At 32.6% G+C, this 21,212-nt stretch overlaps 3 protein-coding genes across 3 annotated transcripts; 1 reads left to right on the top strand and 2 right to left on the bottom strand.

Moving 5' to 3' along the window:
- Window positions 1–2,945: 2,945 nt before the first annotated feature.
- LOC120277300 (putative E3 ubiquitin-protein ligase RING1a) lies at window positions 2,946–8,607 on the top strand. The gene is made up of 10 exons (XM_039284087.1): window positions 2,946–3,255; window positions 3,337–3,391; window positions 5,367–5,425; window positions 6,561–6,642; window positions 6,781–6,901; window positions 7,017–7,058; window positions 7,160–7,714; window positions 7,802–7,909; window positions 8,002–8,160; window positions 8,240–8,607. The coding sequence occupies exons 1-10, from the start codon at window positions 3,129–3,131 to the stop codon at window positions 8,276–8,278; spliced, it is 1,347 nt and encodes a 448-aa protein (XP_039140021.1). The 5' UTR covers window positions 2,946–3,128; the 3' UTR covers window positions 8,279–8,607.
- A 1,199-nt stretch (window positions 8,608–9,806) lies between these two features.
- Window positions 9,807–10,605, bottom strand: LOC120277301 (auxin-repressed 12.5 kDa protein-like). The gene is given in 4 exon segments (XM_039284088.1): window positions 9,807–10,018; window positions 10,103–10,322; window positions 10,445–10,490; window positions 10,492–10,605. Coding segments are annotated over 4 exon segments (369 nt in total). The 5' UTR covers window positions 10,558–10,605; the 3' UTR covers window positions 9,807–9,981.
- A 4,199-nt stretch (window positions 10,606–14,804) lies between these two features.
- On the bottom strand, window positions 14,805–16,017 carry LOC120276956 (squamosa promoter-binding-like protein 3). The gene is made up of 3 exons (XM_039283699.1): window positions 15,648–16,017; window positions 15,440–15,546; window positions 14,805–15,147 (listed from the first exon to the last, which is right to left on the bottom strand). The coding sequence occupies exons 1-3, from the start codon at window positions 15,947–15,949 to the stop codon at window positions 15,107–15,109; spliced, it is 450 nt and encodes a 149-aa protein (XP_039139633.1). The 5' UTR covers window positions 15,950–16,017; the 3' UTR covers window positions 14,805–15,106.
- Window positions 16,018–21,212: the final 5,195 nt, after the last annotated feature.

Below are 21,212 nucleotides of genomic sequence, written 5' to 3'. Positions count from 1 at the left end.
CATTTAAAGCGTTTTCTAACGTGAGTCATCTGTCTTTTTGTAATTATTTTTATGAATATTAAAAATTAAGAGTTTTCTCAGTGTGTTATAAATGAGTTTTTTTTTTAGAATGGCGGCAAGTGTCGGAACCCAGGGACGAACATATGAGGGAGCCTCGCTCACCACCAAACCGTGCTCTCACCTTGCGAACATCCTACGCAAGAGACCCGATGCCAATAGACCAAATGGTCGTTGGCGTTATAAATGAATTTTGTTTCTCGTCTTTTTTAGTAAAAATTAGTTTTTTTGAAAAAAAAAATGTCTATAATGTTGATACCATTTTTTTTCATAACTTTTATTATGTCTAATTTTACTGTGATTAAATTTAGTGATTTATTACATAAGGAATGAATTAAATAACTTATATATGGAATAAAAGAGAAAAATCTTTCATGTTATATGATTTACTTTTAATATAGATATAACATACCTTTTGTGGCATCTACCCTTATTATAATTATATTTAATATTACATATAAGAAATAAATTAAATAATTACATATTTAATAAAGAGTAAAAAATATTGCACTTGTATGATTAATTTCGATTTTAAATGTGACTATGTTTTATAGGGAAAAATGATAAATTTCAATATAAAACAGCTTAAGATTAGTAATTTTTTATGTGAACTAATGATTGAGTCATTTAAAACAAGAATGCATGATAAAGTAAAACCACCTTCAATTAAGTCATTGTTTTTTACTTTTTATTTATTTTTAAATATATGAGAAAGAATATTTTAAATATATATATATATATATATATATATTAGTAAAATGAATAAACCACTTATTTATTTAAAGAAAACTATAACAAAGTAATATATTAATTAGCATGTTAAAAAAAAATTTCAAGTATGCATACTATATACTCTGTTTGGGGGATATGACTGTACGTGTGCATGCTTGTTAGTTTTAGTTTAAAATTTTTTTCTTTTATAATATTTTAACATGAAAAGACAAATTCGATGAGCTATGTGAACCATTTTTTATTAAATATATTTAAATCAAACGTATCTAATTTATCATATTAATATTAAGTTTTCATGGTTTCAGTGTATGTACTGAGTTAATTCTCTGTTCATTTTTTTCAAAATAATAATAATGATAATCATAAATTCTCACTCTTGATATAAATATAACTAAACTTATATTGTGTCTCACATAAAATCACTATCATTTTTCCGTCATTAAAAAATATTATAAAATTAAATTACTTTTCATGCTTGTCCTTTCCTTTAAAATAGCCTCGTGACGTACAAAGAATCAATCCATAATTATATCATAATTTTTTGAAAATTTATTTTTCCATTAGTGACTAATTATGTGTTATTCTAGATAGAATTATGGCATGTTTAAAATTTTCATCAAAACATTAATCTTGTTTTCCTAATCATCATACATACAAAATATTTTTTTTCCTATATATATATCTCAAATATACAGGGATATAAATTTTTTTTTTAATAAAATGTAGCATGGTTTTTCATTAAATAAAATTATGCCATGTGGAATTATGATATCATTCATGTCACCCGTAATGTCATAATCTATTGATTTAAACTACTAAAATCCCAAGTAAATGAAATATTTTATATGAAGTGAAATATATGTTATATGTTATCAAAGTAACAGTAACTTTTTGGGTGAAGTACAAGTAAGTACTTGGTTTAATGGAGTTTAGCTTCATTAAAAAAAAATATAATCCCATGCACTATGGATCATGGATATGTGAATTGTGAAACATAAGTATATATACGAGTACATCTACATGTATTTTATAAAATATTACAAGCAACGTGAAGTTATGATATGATTTAATAATTGTAAACAATTGTCTCAATCAACGCTTATTTAAATATTAAAAAAATATCTCTAAAAAATTTTAGTCGTACAAATATTAATAGTTAAAAAAAACAAAGTATTTCAACAAGATAAATTTCATTCAAACAGACATAATGATTTTTGGCTTTTTTTTTTATTATCTTTTCAAAAGTTTATTTATTTTTTATTGAATCAAATAATTTTGTTCAAGTGAACTATTATAAAAGCTAAGATAATGGATTTTACTTATTAATTTTGATTGAAATTATACATAAATCATGTGCTATGATAAAATCAGTCTTTTCAAAATATTCACAATAAAAAAGTACATCGGTATGAAAAACCAACTATAAATTTTTTCATATTTTAAAAATTCCTAAGAACACTGTTATTGAAGTATAACTACAAGGGGCAGTGGACTATAAAAAGATAATAAAATTTATTATTTTATTTATTTTTAAAAAAATTTGACTTATATGTTTACTTGGAAGGACCACTTTTAACTAATACTGGATGAGCATAGACCACTTCCAACCAAAATTTCTATACATACACAAGCTTTTATCATTTGATCAACTTTGGTTGATTCATTATTTTTTTTTTGTCACAAGTCAAATCAAATTCCAAAAAAATAATAATATTTTTTAAAAAATTCAACATAAATAAGTTCACTAAATTACTACTATTTATTATTTAAAACAAATTATTATTATTATTTTGATAAAATAAGCAATAAGCAATTTTATTTAAAAGAATTCAGGAAAATATATAAATGTGGAGTTAATATTTCAACACATATGTACTTTCATCTACCGTGAACTACATAAGTGATTCGGCTATCGGTAACAAATTATTATTAATATTAATTAAATTAAAAACAAATTATTTGAAAACAATTCCCTATTCAAATGATCTCAACTCCCCAATCAAGAGAAGTGGGCTCATTACGAACACTAGTTTTTTATTATTATTATTATTATTATTTAATAATAATTATTAATTTAAATACAAAAGAAGCACTAAACAATGAAATAAATAGAAACCCAAATTGGAATAATAAAATACAACAAAGAGAAAGAGAGCAAGAGCGAGAGAAAGAGGTTCGTTTGGGATGGAGAGAGAGAGAGAGAAAAAAAGAGAGAGCTTTGCATGTCTCTGCGCTTCTTCTCCTCAATGTGATCGATAAATCGCTCCGGCAACGCCACCATCACCTCCTCCTCCTTTCCCTTCTTCAGTCGCCGGCCACCGCCGTTGCCATTCCCGATAATGCCCGCTCACAAGCGCCCCCATCATCCGGACGACCCAGATGACCTCTCGTTGCCCCCGCACGATGCTGTCTCTGAGACTCAGCCCCTTCCCGATCAGCACCCGGAGATTTCGGCAGTCAAGGATGGTATACCCGTTTGCCGGCTCTCTCCCCCTTCACGATCGCTCACGTCGTCTCTGGTTTCTTGTTTTTTTTGCTTCTTGCCAGAGTCCGATGGTGAGGATGATAGCTCGTCTTCTCAAAGCGAAGCTGTGAAAGAGGAGTATGTCTTCTTTTATTCTCTTGTTCTCTTGTTCTTCTCTCTATATTCATGGGTGTATGTGGTTCTCCTCTGTGCTTTTCTCTTGCTCGGTTGTTGATTGTTGGTGTTGGTCCGATCGCGGAGAGGAAGGTTGGTGCTTGCTCTGTTTGGGTTTTTCTTGGGGGAAGATGGAATGGCGAGGTGGGCAATGGCGTCATGCATGGTGTGTGTGTGTGTTTGTTGGGAGTTTCGCAGATCCAGTCGCCGTCTTTCTTCTTGATTGCCGCCGGTTCTCTGAGACGGTGCTTGATGGTTGGGGACCTCCGTGTGATGGGTCTTTGCCGGGATAGCTGCTGGCTGGCTGGCTGGTTGGCTGGTTGGGTTTGGTACAAGAGGATAGACTGTGAAGGGAGTTGTGATTTCGGTTAAGGATTTGGAATGGGTTGCGTTTTATGAGATGGAGGTGTTGATATGAATGGAATTGGTGAATAGTTGATTTGGTGAACGTGGGGAGATGGGTTTTGTTATAATTACCTCATCTCCATCTCTCGTTGTTGTTCATCTTGCTGGTTTTGTTGTACTGCTTGGTTTCTGATTGCAGTTTGATGGTCAGTGGTCAGTCCTATTGATCTGTTGAACTGCTTCCCATTGTTCAACTGAAAAATAAGGAGCTGGCCTCTGTACACTGTTGGTTAATCATGATTATAGCAGTGTTAGTGCTTGAGATTTCTGTTGAGGCTAAAATGATGCATATTGAACATTAGTAGTTGATATCTGAAGGACCAAAAGTCTGAAAGTTTCTGTCAGGCATGCTGCTTTGTGTGCTGTATTTGGACCGGATTTGAACTGCACTCTGGCAAAGTTCAGTATTTGATTTAGAGGGCATTATGTTATCAGAGGAGTTACACACAGATGCTTACTGAGAATATGCTGAATGGTTCATTTGATTTCCACAAGTTTTCACAAACTGGGTTTTGTTGTAATTGAGCTCTTTGGCCATCAGGATTGATATTTTTAGTACTCTCATCTCGTGCATTTCACCTTTAAACTGTGTTCTATAATTTTCTAGCTTTAAATATCATTAGGAAGCTGCTTTGGACTGACTTACTTTTCATTACTGTTCTAGCATATTTACTGTTGCTTGGCCATGTGCCTTCTTTCCATTCCTTGTCCCTGGCCTAGTTTGGCAACTTTGACACTCTGTAGACGCATTTATAATTCAATGTGCATTCTCTTGCTTTAGTTTTCCTTGTGGCATGGACCTAGATGTAAACTAGAATTTACTCAAGTTTCTTTGATAAAGTTATAGTTCTACTCTGATGTGGCATTCTTTTGCATGAGGCTTTTTTTTATATAATAGAACTGACCCCGTGTTGGATCATTGATGTCATATTTTTTTCATTGTTTTGTGCATAGTCCATACTTATTGGTTATTCTTTTTTTGTGGTTTCACTACAAGCACACAGTTCTGCTTATTACTTATATTGCATTACATATTAGAAAACATATCTATGTTTCTCCAGTGATAATTTGTTTGTTCTATTAGTTTTTAATAACATGCTACCATCTAAACTTATATCCTCATGTGTGTAACTAAGCCGCTTACTGCTTGTTCATCTTAAGCCTTGTTATAAACTTATAATTACTTCTAAACCTTTTCCCTCTGTAGATTCAGATATGTTAAAGAAATTCTATAGCATGTTGATTTCTGTGCATAATTTAGATAAATTACTGAAGATGCTATAATATGATGCCATTGTGTTGGTTGTACACATGCATCTAAGTCTTTGTCTTCTCTTGAGGGTTTTAGCACAGTAGTGGAAGTTTGATTAGCCCCATATTCCTATAGTCATTTTCCTGCTGATCTATCTATCTATCCTCTATGTATGTTTGTCTGCATGTATTTATATTTATATGCAGGCTACATTCCTTGCATGTGCAATGAAGTCAATTTGTGCAATTTGAATGATGATGACTATTCTGTATTCATGAACAGATATATCATAGTGAAATTATCAGATGTTCGGAAAGAGGTGCAGTGCCCTATTTGCTTAGGTACATGCTACTTTGTCTGCTTCAAATATTTGCAATGTTTCATATGCATGTATTTCCATTGCATGTTAGCAAAAGTTGCTACCAAGCTTTTCCGGTAAAACGTGGCCAAGAATGAAAGATACTTTAGTTCCACTGTCAGCTATGAAGTGAACTCCTTAAGTTTGGTGTTAGTTTATTCTAGCAACCTTAGCCAAGAGGACTTTGTGCTGGCCTAATATTGATCCTCTAGCTTAGGTTATATGATCATTGAGCAACTGAATGAATTTTTAGGCAGTAAAGTGGTCTGGATAAAATGGAAGGTGTGACATGATAAAATGGTATAAATGCGATATTGCATGAAGTCCTAGCTAAGTTGTGATGAGCTGCGAACTTTGGGATACATTAGTCAATGCTTTTAGCCTTTTATTGTTGCCTAACACTATGTTTTTAGGTTTTTCTTGAGAAGTACATTGGATGTGGCCTTTTTGTATCTTGTTGCTGAGTTTGGTGCTGCTAATTTATTCCTATACTAATTTCAACTATTCAAGAAATACATAAGCTCCTAGTTTGCCTCTAATACTATTTGGTTTACAGTTTTTTAATCTCCAAATTGTTGAAATTTATAATCCAGGAATTAATTCTCTGAAGCAGAAATTCAGATAAAGTTCTCTCTCATTTATCTCCATATGATATCATTTGTTTAAACTTGAAGATTAAATGAACCAAGTGCCTCTTAATTCGATGTTAGTCTCTCATTATATTCTGCTAGTGTTGCATTAATCATTTGAGTTTGTTGCTTTTGCTAGTATGATTTGTTATCAAACCATCTTGGATGTATTCTGACCTTTTTTGTGGACTGCTCCTGAAAGATAAAGCTAATCACTTAAAAAATAGAATAAACAAATAAAGGGAGAAGATGACCTACTGAAAACCAACTAATTTCATGGCTGGTTTGCTGTTATTTTTTATTACTAAGTGCATATCTATTATTATGATCCTACGTTTGATGCCCAAATAATTTGGGCTAATAGAATTCGCTAAGATATGGTTTTACAGGAATGTGAACCAAGGAGTAGGTAGATTTGTAATAGCACTTAGCCTCATCTCTTTTTAGATTTTCTTAGGCCAACTTCAAAAGTTTTGTTTTGTTATTCAGGAATAATCCGGAAGACAAGAACAGTTATGGAATGCCTGCATCGCTTTTGCAGGGAATGCATTGACAAATCAATGCGGCTTGGGTATGCTCTAAGACAATGTTCTTCTGTTTGTCTGATTAAATGGGTGTGGAAAGCCCTCAGTAAAACTTTTTCAAATAAATTCATCTATCTTGGTTTTAGAGATTCATTTTTTTGGGTCTAATCACAATTTAAATGTAGGAACAATGAATGTCCAGCTTGCCGGACTCATTGTGCAAGTCGGCGTTCTTTGAGGGATGACCCAAACTATGATACTCTTATTGCAACTCTGTATCCAGAAATAGACAAGTATGAGGAGGAGGTAATAGACTGGTCCTTCTGTGTTCTTGGCATTTTCTCCTCAACCTTTGCCTGTATGTATACTCTACATTTATTTTCATATGGCTTCATCCTTCTTCTTGAATGTATGGCTACAGGAAACAGCCTTCCATGAGGAGGAAAGGACTCGCAACAAGAGGGTAATACTGTAATAGTCTTTCTAAAGATGTTATATTTATAGGACAAACACCAGTTAGTTCAGGAGTTTCTCATATTTAATGAATCTCATTTCTCTGTGAAGATTCAAGCAACTATTGCTGAGACTTCGCGGAGACAATCTGAAGCACTTGGGAAGAAAAGACCCATGGTCAAACCCACAACTGCGGTTTTCACAAGAAGATCTAGTTACCGCAATGCTCATGGACAGAACAGCTATATGCGTGGCAGAAGAAGAAGCAGCCGTAACACTTCTTTTGGTGGTGGTTCTGATGATGATGAAGAGGATGTGAATGAGAATGATGGTGGAAAAGATTCCACATCTGCAGAAGAGCACTCTCCAGATTTACGGTCAAAAAGGTGCAAGAGATGGACCGGACCTCGTTCATCACCTGCTCGAACATCAGCCAACACAGATGTTGGCTCTGAAGACAATGAGGATCAAGAAGGAAGCAGAATAAACTTGGGCACCTCTCCATTAAGGGCAGGAACTAGAGAAATACTTGCATGGGGCAAAGGCGGCACCCGAAGCCAAAACCGACATGGCAGTGCAGGTGGTTCCAATGGCAGGTTTGTCAAGGGTGGGCGCATGTCCAAGATGGTTGAATTCCTCCGTAATTTAGATGAAAAAGATGATGAGGTATGATATAACAAATCAAAATTTTGACACTTGCATTCTTGTTTACATATATATCATTATCTATGCTTTCTATTCTCTGTCTTGCAGTTTGATTTACAGTTAACCCTGCTTCCATTGGATGAGAGTCTTGTGCCTCACTTAGAGCGACCATACATTTGCTGCAGGCCCACCCTGTCCATCAGACACCTTTGCCATGTGACTTATTCCTCTCTAAACACCCTTTGTTTTCTGAATATTTAATTAATGTTGGTCCATTACTAAGATGCAATTTATAAACATATCTGCAGTTCATTGCTCTTGAAATCTCTGCACAAGCAGAAGAAGTTGAGATTTCTGTAAAAAAGCCTGAAAATGGTGGTAGTGCTTCAGAAGAGTTTCAAGTAATAGGATCACATGAAACTGTATCAGAGTTGCATGCTTCCTTCTCTTCCCATCATGGTGATCTGGTGAGGTTTCCACATCATAATACTGCTATCAAACATTACACAGTTGATGTATCATTCCTCTTATATATTTTCTTTACAGGTATTGTCTTATAGGTTAAGATGCAGAGCTAGTGAATGACATGAACTTGCTTGAATAGAGACATAGCAACAATTTACCCAAAATAATCAAGGAATATGTAAATAGCTCATATATATATATATATATATTATACATATGAAAACAAAACGGCAGGTCGAATACCATTCAGGGCTACAGGATTTATCCATTAGGGGATCACAACTATCATGAAGATCCAAATTTTAACTGATCAGAAGCTCAGGTACTCATTTTTTACTGTCTTTTTTTCTCTTCACCATCACCAGTATGTGTAGAGTGTATCTTCTAATTTTCTTTATCTTGTATTGAATTGGGATCATCTTTATATATAGAGATTTCATTTTCATTTATATGTAGTTTTTTTTTCAAGTTATTTTGGTTGATGGGGTTGATCAATTCGCATGGAGAAATGTGTGTGTTTATATTTTTGTTTGTTATTGGATTATTATAATTATTAATTTTTGGTTAAAATAAAAAGGTATGAATCAGATATCCCTTTCATTTCATTATCTTAATCACACACCAAACAAAGCAACTTAATTCCTTCTTGGTGCTGTCAATCTCATCTACCCAGCTAGCTCCATTCCATGATCTGGTCCTCCTCTGTTTTTATTCATCACTAATTTTATCTCTTCTTTATAAATCTAGAAAAATTTCATCGTAAATTCTCAATAATAAACACAAGATGTTTTTTTCAAAGAATAAATAGTTGGGAAATGAAACAACATAAAAAGAGACAAAAAGTCTCACAAAGAGATGAGAGTACAATAAAATAAATATGGAAAAAAAACAAATAGAAAAGAAAAAATTGGGCGAGCTAAATCATCCTCCTGGAGACACAGATCTGTCCCAAGATGAGATCACTCCCTGAAATAAATTGCTCTCACGGGTCACCGGTGTGATCTATGGGACTACTGCTTAAGAAATTAATGGATCTCTTTGATTTTTCTAGGGAAAGCTTCAAGATTGAACGGCTGAGAAGAGTCTGAAGCTGTAGAAAACCAAGTTAAGAGTGTAAAACATTGGTGTTATCTTTTCTTTTCTGCGTCTGTCTTGTTCTCTTATCTTTTTATTTTCAATAAAACTATAATTTATCGACATTTATTAAAAATAAATAAATAAATAAAAATAAATAGCTCCACTCTAGTTTAAATTCAAGATTACTTCAAAGAAATACTAATCCTGCCAATACTTTTCATAAACTTGCTCATGCTATGACTAAGCTGCCACTAAAATCAAATTCCAGCTCTTTCAAAGGTCCCACATGTGGGTAATGAACATTTAACTACATCCAATTTGTCAATTTGATTTGTACCCAAAAAAACTCAGCCATTGGATAAACATGGAGAAAGAATTGGATTCCCTCCATTTAATTATCCTGCCTGCCTTGTCAAATTCATGACAGCAGAGCAATGACCCCATGATGGAACATCCAAACAATAAACAATTAATACTGATCCATTAACCATACCAAACCTTATCTTCAGCCCATCACTTTTCTCATTTGGTTTTATTAAAACCAACAATTTGCACTGACATCATCCAACCATTCATTCAAGAAACCTCATCATATTATATTAACCACACTTATGTACAAACACTGATCATCAAACCATTCACATAATTTAACACAAAACACACAACATATTAATTTGATCACATATATATATATATATATATATATATATCCTCAAGCTCTTCTTCTTCTTCTTCTTCTTCTTCTTTCAACGATGGTTGCTCCTGGTCTCACTGCTATACAACCTACAAACAAGCAACATCACACATATATCAATTAACACAAATTAAGAAACATAAAACAAGATTAAGATAAGTTAATTAACTCACCAGTCATAAACAGTGGGAGAGTTAGGCTCAGGCTTGTCAAAGAGATTAGCACCAAGTTTCTTTGTGGCTAAATTACTCCCCGGATTGAACACACTACGCCACACGTTTGGCCTCTTGGCCGAGCCCGGCGTTGTCGGTGTCACCGGAGTCTTCGGCGTCTCCGGCATAGACATAGATCTCTGGTACTTTCCACTTCCACTGCTCTCCCCTTGATCTCCATCTACACATATATATATATATATATATATATAACACCAAATAAAAACAAAACTCTATCTACTAACAAACTGAATACGTGCATGCATGCATGGTTGGTAATAGGTTTAATTAAGAAGAAAGAACCTTTGATGATTAAGGGGTTGGGCTTGGTTGAGATTTTCCGGAGCTTTGCCAAGACCTTTGTCCGGTGATGGTCCGGCGACCACGTCGTCCCAGAGCTTGTCAAGAAGAACCATTATTCTCACCTCTCAAGCTTACTCAGTGTAGGACTACTTTTGCTGAGGAGATTAAGTGGTCATTTATATTATGGAAAGTTGGATCCAGTCACCTCTGGTGTCTTTTAAAATACCATGGTCTGAACCAACTTGCCAACTTGGGCGTTGCATTTCAGTGGGTGACCGGGTGGGAGCCGGTTTTTAAAGGTGTATAGGGACCGGGTGGTGAGCAGATGCGATGTTTGTGATTTATTACTGAGAAAATTGCTTTCGTGACTCATTGTGGAAATGGAGCATAATTACTGATATATCCTTTGGAAAAGTATTAGATATTTTGATTGTTTAAAAATTTCTTTATCATTGAAGATATTGTGAGATATTTTGTGAGATATTTTGATTTTTTATAAGATTTTTTAATTGTCTTCTAGTCACATAAGTGCGTAAGCTAATACTAGCAATATTTATTTATAAATATTTATAAATACATTACTTTAAAAGCGATGATGAAAAAAACAAAGACAATATATATATATATTAATAAAATCAAGAATTTTCATCTTTCCATTAATTACTTTATTCTAATTATTGCATGCAATGTATCCATCCTTTCCAGCCAACTTATTTTAGCCATTCCATATATAACAAAACCCTTCATATATAGAAACCCTATTAATTACTAAACAAACAATGCATCTCTCTATATATACACTCCACATATCATTCTCCTCTGTAATTTAATCGACCAAATATACACTTCATAACTCGCTTTTATGGTAATTAAATATTTAATTAATAACCAATATTTGAAAAACAAAACTCATATATATATATATATACATTATATGTTACATGTAAAACACTACTTAATTCCTTACAAGAAGAAGAAGAAAAATGGTGAATAAAAGGCCTAGTTTTTGTGCCAATTAATCCAGCAGCAGGGCACCTAAAAGCAATGGTAGAGATGGTAATTAATGGAGCTCCAAACACCACAACAATGGCTTCTCCGTCACCATCTTACTTATGAAACCAATCCCCGGACTTTCCCAAGGTCCAAACTACAACAACTACATCCATTCCGACCATCTCCTCCTCCGGCTTCGACATCCTCTTCGAAGAGCTCCCCCTCATCGAACCACCGTCTCCTGACGAACAACCCGGCTAACCGGCCTTAGTTTCACTATACATACAGAAACTACTAGCTCCCCCATATTATTTCATCCATCTCCGGCGTACTCTCCAGCACACCTTCTGCCACGTTGATCATTGAGATGAGGCAAAAAAGCTCGGTGTGCTGACTTACCTCTTCTTCACAACAAGAGCTTCAATGCTGGCTTTCATGATCTATAACACTTCAGTCTGCAACAAGAGTGAGTTATCAATGGTTCTTGAATTACCTGGAATGAATTTTGAAGCCTATATATACCTCCTTCATTTCCAACCTCTAGCACCAAGATAATTAACAATAGTTCATTCGCATGGCTTGTTTATCATAGCAGTAAGTTTTTGGAAACTAAAAGGAGTAAAAGGTATCATAATCATATATAGTGAAATGTTTAGAAGATGGAGCCTACGTGCATGGCAGGCCTACACCACCTGTTTATCCTGTTGGACCTATCATTTCATTCCGAAATGATCAAGAGAAGGAACTGCATCATGAGGCCATAAAATGGCTTGATGGTCAAGAAGCTGGTTTAGTGGTGTTCTTGTGCATGCTTTGGTAGCATGGGAAAATTCACAAGTTCACAAATGAAGGAGATTGGTCTTGGTCTAGAACAGAGCGGTCACCTGTTCTTGTGGTCGGTGAGAGCACCTTTGGTTAGTGTTCCTCAAAGTTTGATTCATGGTCATAGGACTGTTGGTGGATTTGTGACACACTGTTGGTGTTAATGTTGACATGGCCTTTGTACTCTGAGCAGCACTTGAATGCATACCCAGATGGTGAAGTATGTATCATGGGCTTGCAGTGGAACTTAGAGTTGATAGAAGGGATGAGGGATTTGTTAGTAAAGAGGAGGTGGAGAAAAGGGTTAGGGTTTTGATAGGGGATAATGAGGACGTGAGGAAGGTGAAGGAGAGGACTAAAGAGATGATGGTTGAGAGCAGGAGCGCCTTAAAGGAAGGGAAGTATGAAAATACACTAATTATGATAATTTGGCTAATTTTCTAGAGATAATCCTGCCATATAATTTTGGAGAAGAGAACAAAAGGCAATTTTTACACAATTTTTCACATGTCACATTGAACATGAATTGAACTATGAGAGGTTTGAATTTGAGATCTCGATCTCAATTACAATCATTACTAATTACGGTTGGGTTAACTTACAGTTTCAGGTTATTTTTTTGTTTCACTCTAAGGTTGGGACTAAGGAACTACTAACTTATGAATAAGTTTTATTTTTTATTTTTTAAGTATTTGAGTTAATTATAGCTTTAGTCTTGTGTGTGTATATATATGTTTAGTCAAAGTTGAGTCTAAAATATATATTCATAATAAATATTTTTAAATTTAAGGTTTGATGGATTGTTTCCAAACAATGTATAATAGTGATAATGTCATTTATCAGCCATTTAGTTTCTATTTATTTGATTCGATGTGATCTTTTTTATTTTTTTTATTAAAAATTATGATAACATTGATTTTCTTAATTCAAATATATAATAGATAAAAACATAAAGATCACTTGAGGGTTTTTGGTTGCATGTAAGTTATTTTACAATTAAGCAGCAGATTTTTGTTTGATATAAGTATGCAACTTATATGGAAAAATACTTTTTATTTTTTAAATGCAAGAAGTGCAATCAAGGTTGTGCGCACAACAAAGAATTGAATGTTGGGTTGTGTGCCCTCATTTGGCAATTGAGGTGTATAAACTAAATAAGACTTAAACTCAAGATTTAAATTCTTTTTACTAATATTTTTTTACAATAGGGCTTATACAGCTAGGCCAATGCCCAAAGGTCTCTTGACATATGTAACACACTTATATCATAACTCTCATGTGCACTATGTATTGAATTACAACAAATTGGTTCTATAAATCCTCACCTCAATTCTATTTTTATAAAAATTAGTCAAGGTCATCATATTAGAAAAGTTTTTTTTTAAAGCTTGCATACCTTATAAGTATGTGTATTTATTTATATACCCTCAAAAAATAACATTTATTTATATACCCTCATAAATAATCTTATTTGCGTATATACCATGATGGCCAAAGTTTGATTAAAAAGAATTACTTTTACCCTCTTTATTTCAATCATTTTACAAAATGAACCAAAATAAAAAAAATTAACCTATATTTTTATAAAAAATTTTAGGTGCATGGTGAAATTTATTTTAGAATTTCTTGGCTTTGTTAGTGTTCAATGAAGAGTTTTTGTTTTTTGGAAATTTGATGCAGAAGCTGATTGATCATAGTGGGAAATAGAGTATTAGACAACATATTTTATAATAAAAATAAATATTTGGGGATCAATTTTTAGGATGGATTTTAAAAATAGTTCCTAATTATTAATTTTCGGTATAAATTACAAAAAGAATCTTTAATTAAAAGAAAAAATAGACTGACTATTATCAAGTCCACAGCTCCAAAAGGTTCACCAGAAGCTTCCAAAACTTAGCCTTCAATTTTGTGGACACTCAGAATTGACTTCAAGTCACGCTTCTATAAATATACACCAATACTCAAGAACATTTTAGATCCTATTTTTAATTTTTTTCTTTAAATTTAATTAATTTTAATAGTTTATTATTAAAATTATTTTTAATCAATAATCATTTGATTTATTTACACCGAGTATCCGACAAATATGTTATACTTTGGTAAAAAAACTAGATTTGAATCTCCACTCACTGGTGAGGATACAAGTCTCAATTCCTTACGTGTCTCAATCTTTAACATCTTATTTATCTATATGTATAAAAATAATAATATTAAATAAAGTAATTGTTCCACAAAAACCCTTTAAACATGATCAATTAGAATTTTCCAGGTGAGAGACAACTTGGGTGACTTTAAAATATATGGAACGAAGTCTTTAAGTCATTATAGATCTTGACATACAAGTGGATGTTGGTACATCAGAATAATAAGCCATAAAGTTCTTTGTATATATATATATACACAAAGAAAAACTAATTAATTAAGCAACCTTTGAGAATGATGAGAACACAAAGAACAAATATTAATGATGCCTGAATCCTAATCTTTATAATAAACAAGATTTAGCATTATAATTGTCTCCACAAATTAACAAGCCAAAAGTAATATATACATCTACTTCAAAACATTAATGAAAAAAAGAAAACGTACAACATAAAAAAAATACAACATATAGGGAATCAAATAATGAAGGAACTAAAGCTAAGTAGTAACTTTTATCATTCTAGAGTAGTGCTTGGAGAGATAAAATACTAATAGACTTTAGTGACAGCTTGAAGATAAATAAATATAATGAGATTTAATTTTGTCATTCATGTCTCCTAAATAGCAATCAGAACCTCCTGATCATCCTCCACTTTCATCACTAACATATCACCAAATCTCATTATCATGACTCTTAGATGCCTAACAAAGATCAGATACTCCACCACATATAAGACACCAACCTGTATGATCTCTTAACTTTTAATTAACCATTTGCATTAATAATTCAAAGTTCAAGCAGCAGTACATATCATGATATCAACCAAGATAATTACCGTCCAATATTACAACACTGTATATTAATATATATATATATATATATAGATAGATAGATATAGATAGATTAATTAGAGGTTTCACAAAGGATGACAGAAGAGAGAGAGCAGCATCATGCATGGTATACATACATACATATACATATATATATATATATATATGCTTAGCTGAAGCCTTCCACTAGAGTATTTTGTTTACCAGCAACGGGGGGATGAGCTTGAGCTTTTCTCCGGCGCTCGTTGTGGCCGGCCAAACGTCTCCGGCAGCTCCTCTTTGTATCATCAAACTCTGCAAGCTCATGGAACCTATATACACATGTATTTATACAAGATCATAAACACATATATAGTTTAAAACATAAAGTTAGTGGGATAAATTTAACTATTATGTGATTTGGGGAAGGAACCTGCTGCATTGCTGGCAAAACCTTTGGCGGAGGCCGGAGACGATGACAACAGGGGATTTGGAGTGAGACTCACAGACTTTGTGTCTTCTGTGATATCTTTTGGCTTCTGAGAGATCAGCTTTGCATCTCTCTGCTTGACAACTTGGTTGAGACACTGCTGCTCCACCTTTCCTCTTTTTTTTCTCTTGATCTTGATCAGCTCCAGCTCCGGTCATGGCGGCCATCACCACCACCTCCTCTTCGTCGTCTTCCTCCTCTTCATCATCATCCTTGTGTGGAGTCTTGTCCTTAATGCTCTCCATTGAAGAAGATGGAAGGAGATAAGCAATGAAGAAAAAGAAAAGCAAGTGAACACTGGAGGACCACTTCCAGTATTAATAGTAACTCCACCTCCACTTTGTTTACACTGAGATTAAATATAAAAAATTAAAAAAATAAAAAATCCGATAACCCGAATCCGATAATGAGAGCTAAAAAAGTTGAGGGTCCCGCAAGAAAAGGAGGACAGCACAACACAAACTTTTTGTGCTTTGTTTTATTTGTATTATAAATTAGGTGTGAGTATAGAACAAAAGAGTGATGATAATTCGATTATTTTTTTTTTCTATTATTAGTGTGGTACAAAAATTTAAGGGAAGGATGTATATAACAACTAATGACATTATTATCTTTAACTAAAAAATTATAATGATGTTTTGACCACTGTCCACTATTACCCGGCGGCATTAATGATCATTGTTGGTAAGCCACCAATTGCTAATGATAGCCATTGGTTGCCCATCGGCATCATTATAATCATCACTGGTTAGTTATTATACCATCTAACCAGCCATGCATTGACGTTGTTTCGATCATTATATCGGCCAATTATTGGCCTACATCTAATTTCCTTCAGTCGATCAATGGTACCATTTGACCAACGATCACCAATATCATTCAACTACTACTATCACAATCAATTGATTACAAAAATGATACAAAGAGTATCATAATAATTTACTTATTTTTTTTTCAATCATATGGATCAAATAAACAACAACAAAATATTTTGTTTTTCTTGTTAAATATAGATATAAAATTATACAATCAAACATAGAATAATACAAGCACTGACATTATATTTCACTCATTTATACTGTGCTCTATATAATGCCAACACAAGTGTGAACAAATTGGAAGTGTTTGTTTGTCCGCGTTGGATTTAGATGTTTAGGTGTCTGGAATCCGACCCGTTAAGAGATGGTGATAAGACAAGTAGGGAAGAGTGACTTTTACGCGTGAAATCTTATACCAGTATTGTTACGACACGTGTCTGAATCGTACACGTACTCGCTCTCTTATTGCGTTGTTGTGGGTGCCCACATTTTATTAAATTTATTTAGAGAAAATGTAAATTTATATGAGTAAATATATATATATGTGTGTGTGTGAAATTTACTGGGACGTTGACAAACAGACCCGAGAGAAGGACCAGAGCATGAGAAACTGTGATGTCGGGTGGGTGTGATAATTGTGTGAGATTCTGACGTGTCACATGTGCATGCAGTAAAGCGCACAGCTGAGATGGTACTGAGACACGTGGGGTCTGATATGTTTTTATTTATTATTATTATTATTATACATATATATTTTTATTATTTTTTAATTAATAATCCAACAACTTTTTCTCCGAAAAACTTAAATGAAACAGGCTGTCTGGGTGTCAGCTGAGTAGCACGTGATCCAAGGTAGGTCAGTGGGTGCTACTGACATTGTTGTACTAAAAGCTGGTTCTCTTCTTTGTCTTCATTCATCTCCTTAAATCCAAATTTATAACTATATATTTAATAATATATCGGTAAACAGTAACCACGGATCACACAAATTAATTACTGTTATTTAAAAATATTTAATGATAGTCTTTAAATTATCGTCAAAACGTTATTAATTACTTAAACAGACAATCATACAGATTTACTATTATTAATTATATGAAATTACTATTTAGTATTATTTCACGCTATTTAACATGTCTAGTATTATACATATTATGATTAAAACTCGTAGTTTCCTCCAGCTATGGTATGTAGATAAGAACACTTAAGACTCATGAAGTCTCACACAAATCAATAAAAGAAAAAAGCACACAAACAAACACAAGGAGACACACAACGCTGTGAACCTGGGGTCAGGCTCCACTCGCCTACGTCTGGGGCCAAGCCCGAGATAAACAATCCACTAAAAGAGGTAAAAAAATAGATGAGTACAAACACTCGTCACTCACACTCTCAACAATAAAGATCACTACCCTCTCTAGATTGTTTGGCTCACACACTCTCCCTCAAAGAGTCACTCAAGAGTCACACCTTACAATCTACGAGCAAGGTAACTTATATAGACGCCTCAACGTCCCAAATATAAAGACATACCTCTTTTAGAATCTCCGCGGCTAATAATTTAAAAACCTCGCTGAAATTAGTCTGCTGAACTCCCCGTAGTAACATGAATCTGCAACATGGCACTCGATCACGACTGACCGAGTTCCTAGCTACGTGCAGACGACCTCAAGACCCATCAACCTCCCGATCATGCTTTAGTCCGAGTCGATCATGACCCAAATCTCCCGATCCCGACTGCCGCAGAACTAGCCTACTTCCTCGGTTCCTCATCACGTAGTCTCCTCGCAAGGGCACGACGCCCTCAGTGCGTCTTCCATGAAACTTGCCAAACTTAGTCTTCAATCCACCCTAAATTTGGTCTTCAAAAGATTCTCCAAACTTGATCTTCAATTCACCCAAGTTTGGTCCTCAAATCTTGCAGTTAATAGACTTCAATGATTCTCATCAGGGATTCTTCAAATCATATCTCCTTCATTCACACCATGAATAGATCTTTCTTTAATTAAGCTCCACCATATTTAGTCTTCAATCAAATCACCCTAAATACTGGTCTCGATATGATCTTGTCTTCAGTTAGTAATGCATCACAAAAATAACTCCACCAAGATCTTTAAGATAGCTTCACCATGATCTTCAAGATATTTGGCTACCCATGTTAGAGACTTACTAAAAAAATAAACTCCATCAAGATCTTCAAGATGTTTCCTCAGACTCCAAGTCTACATGCCATGTCACCATGCTTGTCACGTCATCAATTATGCTTTGTCACCTTCGTTGCCACGTCACTTGGTCTAGGTGTCAAATCATGCCAATAAATAATGCAGTTGCACTAACAAAAACGTTGAATATAAATCCAACAATATGGGATATTTTTAAATTTCAGATTTAAAGACATCTTTAGATGATGTGCCCAATATATATATATATATGTAGACATCCTTAGATGATGTGCCATATATATGTATATATGATTTTCACTCATCATTGTTTTTAAATGAGTGCTCTATAAAAAAATCTCTTATAATAATTTTTTTTATTTATATATAAAGAATCCTACCAAAACTATTTATTTGAGCCGTTCAAATTAAACCTCCACCACTTCAAACAACCTTCGTAGTTATATATATATATATATATATATATATATATATATATTACAACAATATATTAGGTGTTTGTCACATCAATGTATACATATAAACATTTAAATTAATACTGTTTAATTAAGAGTAAAAATGAATAAATTAATAAAGTTGAGAATGCTCTATTCGATGTGAAGTTTTTTAATATAATATTATTGTAACTTATTTATTTTAAAATTTGGAAAAAATAGAATTTGTTCCGTGATTGAAATAGATAAGCTATATCATCATCAATAAATTATGATCATATTGATGAAATTTAATTGCTTGTTTTGTATTTTTGGTCATCAAAACACTCACATGAATCTAGACTTGTTTGTCCTTTTTCCATGAATAGACAAGCTAGGCAAATTAAAGCTAGCAAAGTGTTACACTCTTTTTAATATATGGAAATTTCATTATGCTTTTTGAGTGAAAAATCACATCAATATATCCAACATATTAATCTATGTAATATATTAATTATGTTCAATTTATAATTAAATTTCACTAACCTTTGTAGTTTTACAATCCAATGTCTCTAATAATTTATATCTAATTTGAGTAGTAAACTTCAAATTTTAATTTAATTTGATAATATTATTTTGAATCAGTGTTTCTTATTAGTAAACATTTAATGATATGATTAATAATTTAATTAACTAAATTATATAATAAAACTTGCACTTACCGTAAAATGTTTAGTTTGGATGGAGGTTGCCCATTGTTATAGGAGTTTAATACTTCAGTTTTGTTTTGTGATTCCAGTTTAATTAGACAGTATGAAGGTTTTTTTTAAGGAATGAATTATATATATATATATATAGACAAAAACATGTTATTGATTTATATTAATATACTAAACTTCATTAACGAATCAAGCATTAAAAAAATGTTCATGTCCATGGGCCATTACCAAAAGAATGAAACTAAATTTCATAACCACCAAAGAAGAAAACATCAAACTCCTAAATCAACAAACTATATCATGTTAAAACCCTGGAGAAAATTAATATCTCAATTACATTCAAATGTTTATTTTAATTGCATTTCTATTCATTTTAATCATTTTGCAGTACATTGTTAATGCATGGCGTTGAATTTATTTATCTATTAAATTATTTTTGCATTTTAATTTAATGAAAATTTTATTACTAAAAAAACAAAAATAAATTGTGCTTGTCACCTTAACCCATAAAAAGAAAAACAAATGAATATATCTATATAATTCAGGAAACAAAATGAATAAATTAATACAATTTAAAAATTAAAAATATTGGGTTTAAATATGTTCTTTGAATCTTTAGAATTGCTTATGAAATAATTTTTTTTAATTTTTAAAAATGCCTTCTCTGTCGATGAGTTATTATAAACATATCTCTTGTATCCAAACAATTTAAAGAGCATTATGGTTGAAAAAGTTAGACCAACTATTTTTTTTAACTTATATATTTTTTTAGAGAAACCCTGAACTATGGTTTCTAAAAATAAAATAATAAACTTTTTTTTACTACTTCATATATAAATATATATATATATATATATATATATATATATATAATTAGTGCTTGTAAATATTAAAAAAATACAATAATAACTACTATAGCAATAGCTTCTCTCATATTAGAGGGTGAGGGTTAGACTCTCTCCAAATATGTGATTAAAGTATAATAATAAAAAAATATATATTTGTGGAGTAGCTTGTCCACTTTAATAATAATAATAATAATAATTCAAGTCTAAGAAAAGTCCCTACTATAAACATTTATATAAATATTTAAAAATAATAGTTGGGACCAGCGTTAGAAATGGGTCCTATCTCCTTTTTTTTTTATAATTTTTTATTAGAGAATGATTTGGTTTAATAAAAAACTTCCTTTTATTTTTTATTTTAAAATAATAATAATAATCTATGGTTGAGATGTGGGTCATTCACCACCATGAATTTATAATAGTATTTGTTTCAGTATATAATTATAAGCATTAGCTGAAAAAATTGATGCTCTATTCTAGCTATAAACTTTTGAATTTAAGATGATTAGACATGCACGTCCTTGTTCCATGAT

Source organism: Dioscorea cayenensis, chromosome 15 (genome assembly GCF_009730915.1).
Source record: "Dioscorea cayenensis subsp. rotundata cultivar TDr96_F1 chromosome 15, TDr96_F1_v2_PseudoChromosome.rev07_lg8_w22 25.fasta, whole genome shotgun sequence".
In the NCBI taxonomy this organism is placed as follows: domain Eukaryota; kingdom Viridiplantae; phylum Streptophyta; class Magnoliopsida; order Dioscoreales; family Dioscoreaceae; genus Dioscorea; species Dioscorea cayenensis.
The sequence above is the reverse complement of the archived record's forward strand: the minus strand, read 5'-3'. Positions and strand labels throughout refer to the sequence as shown.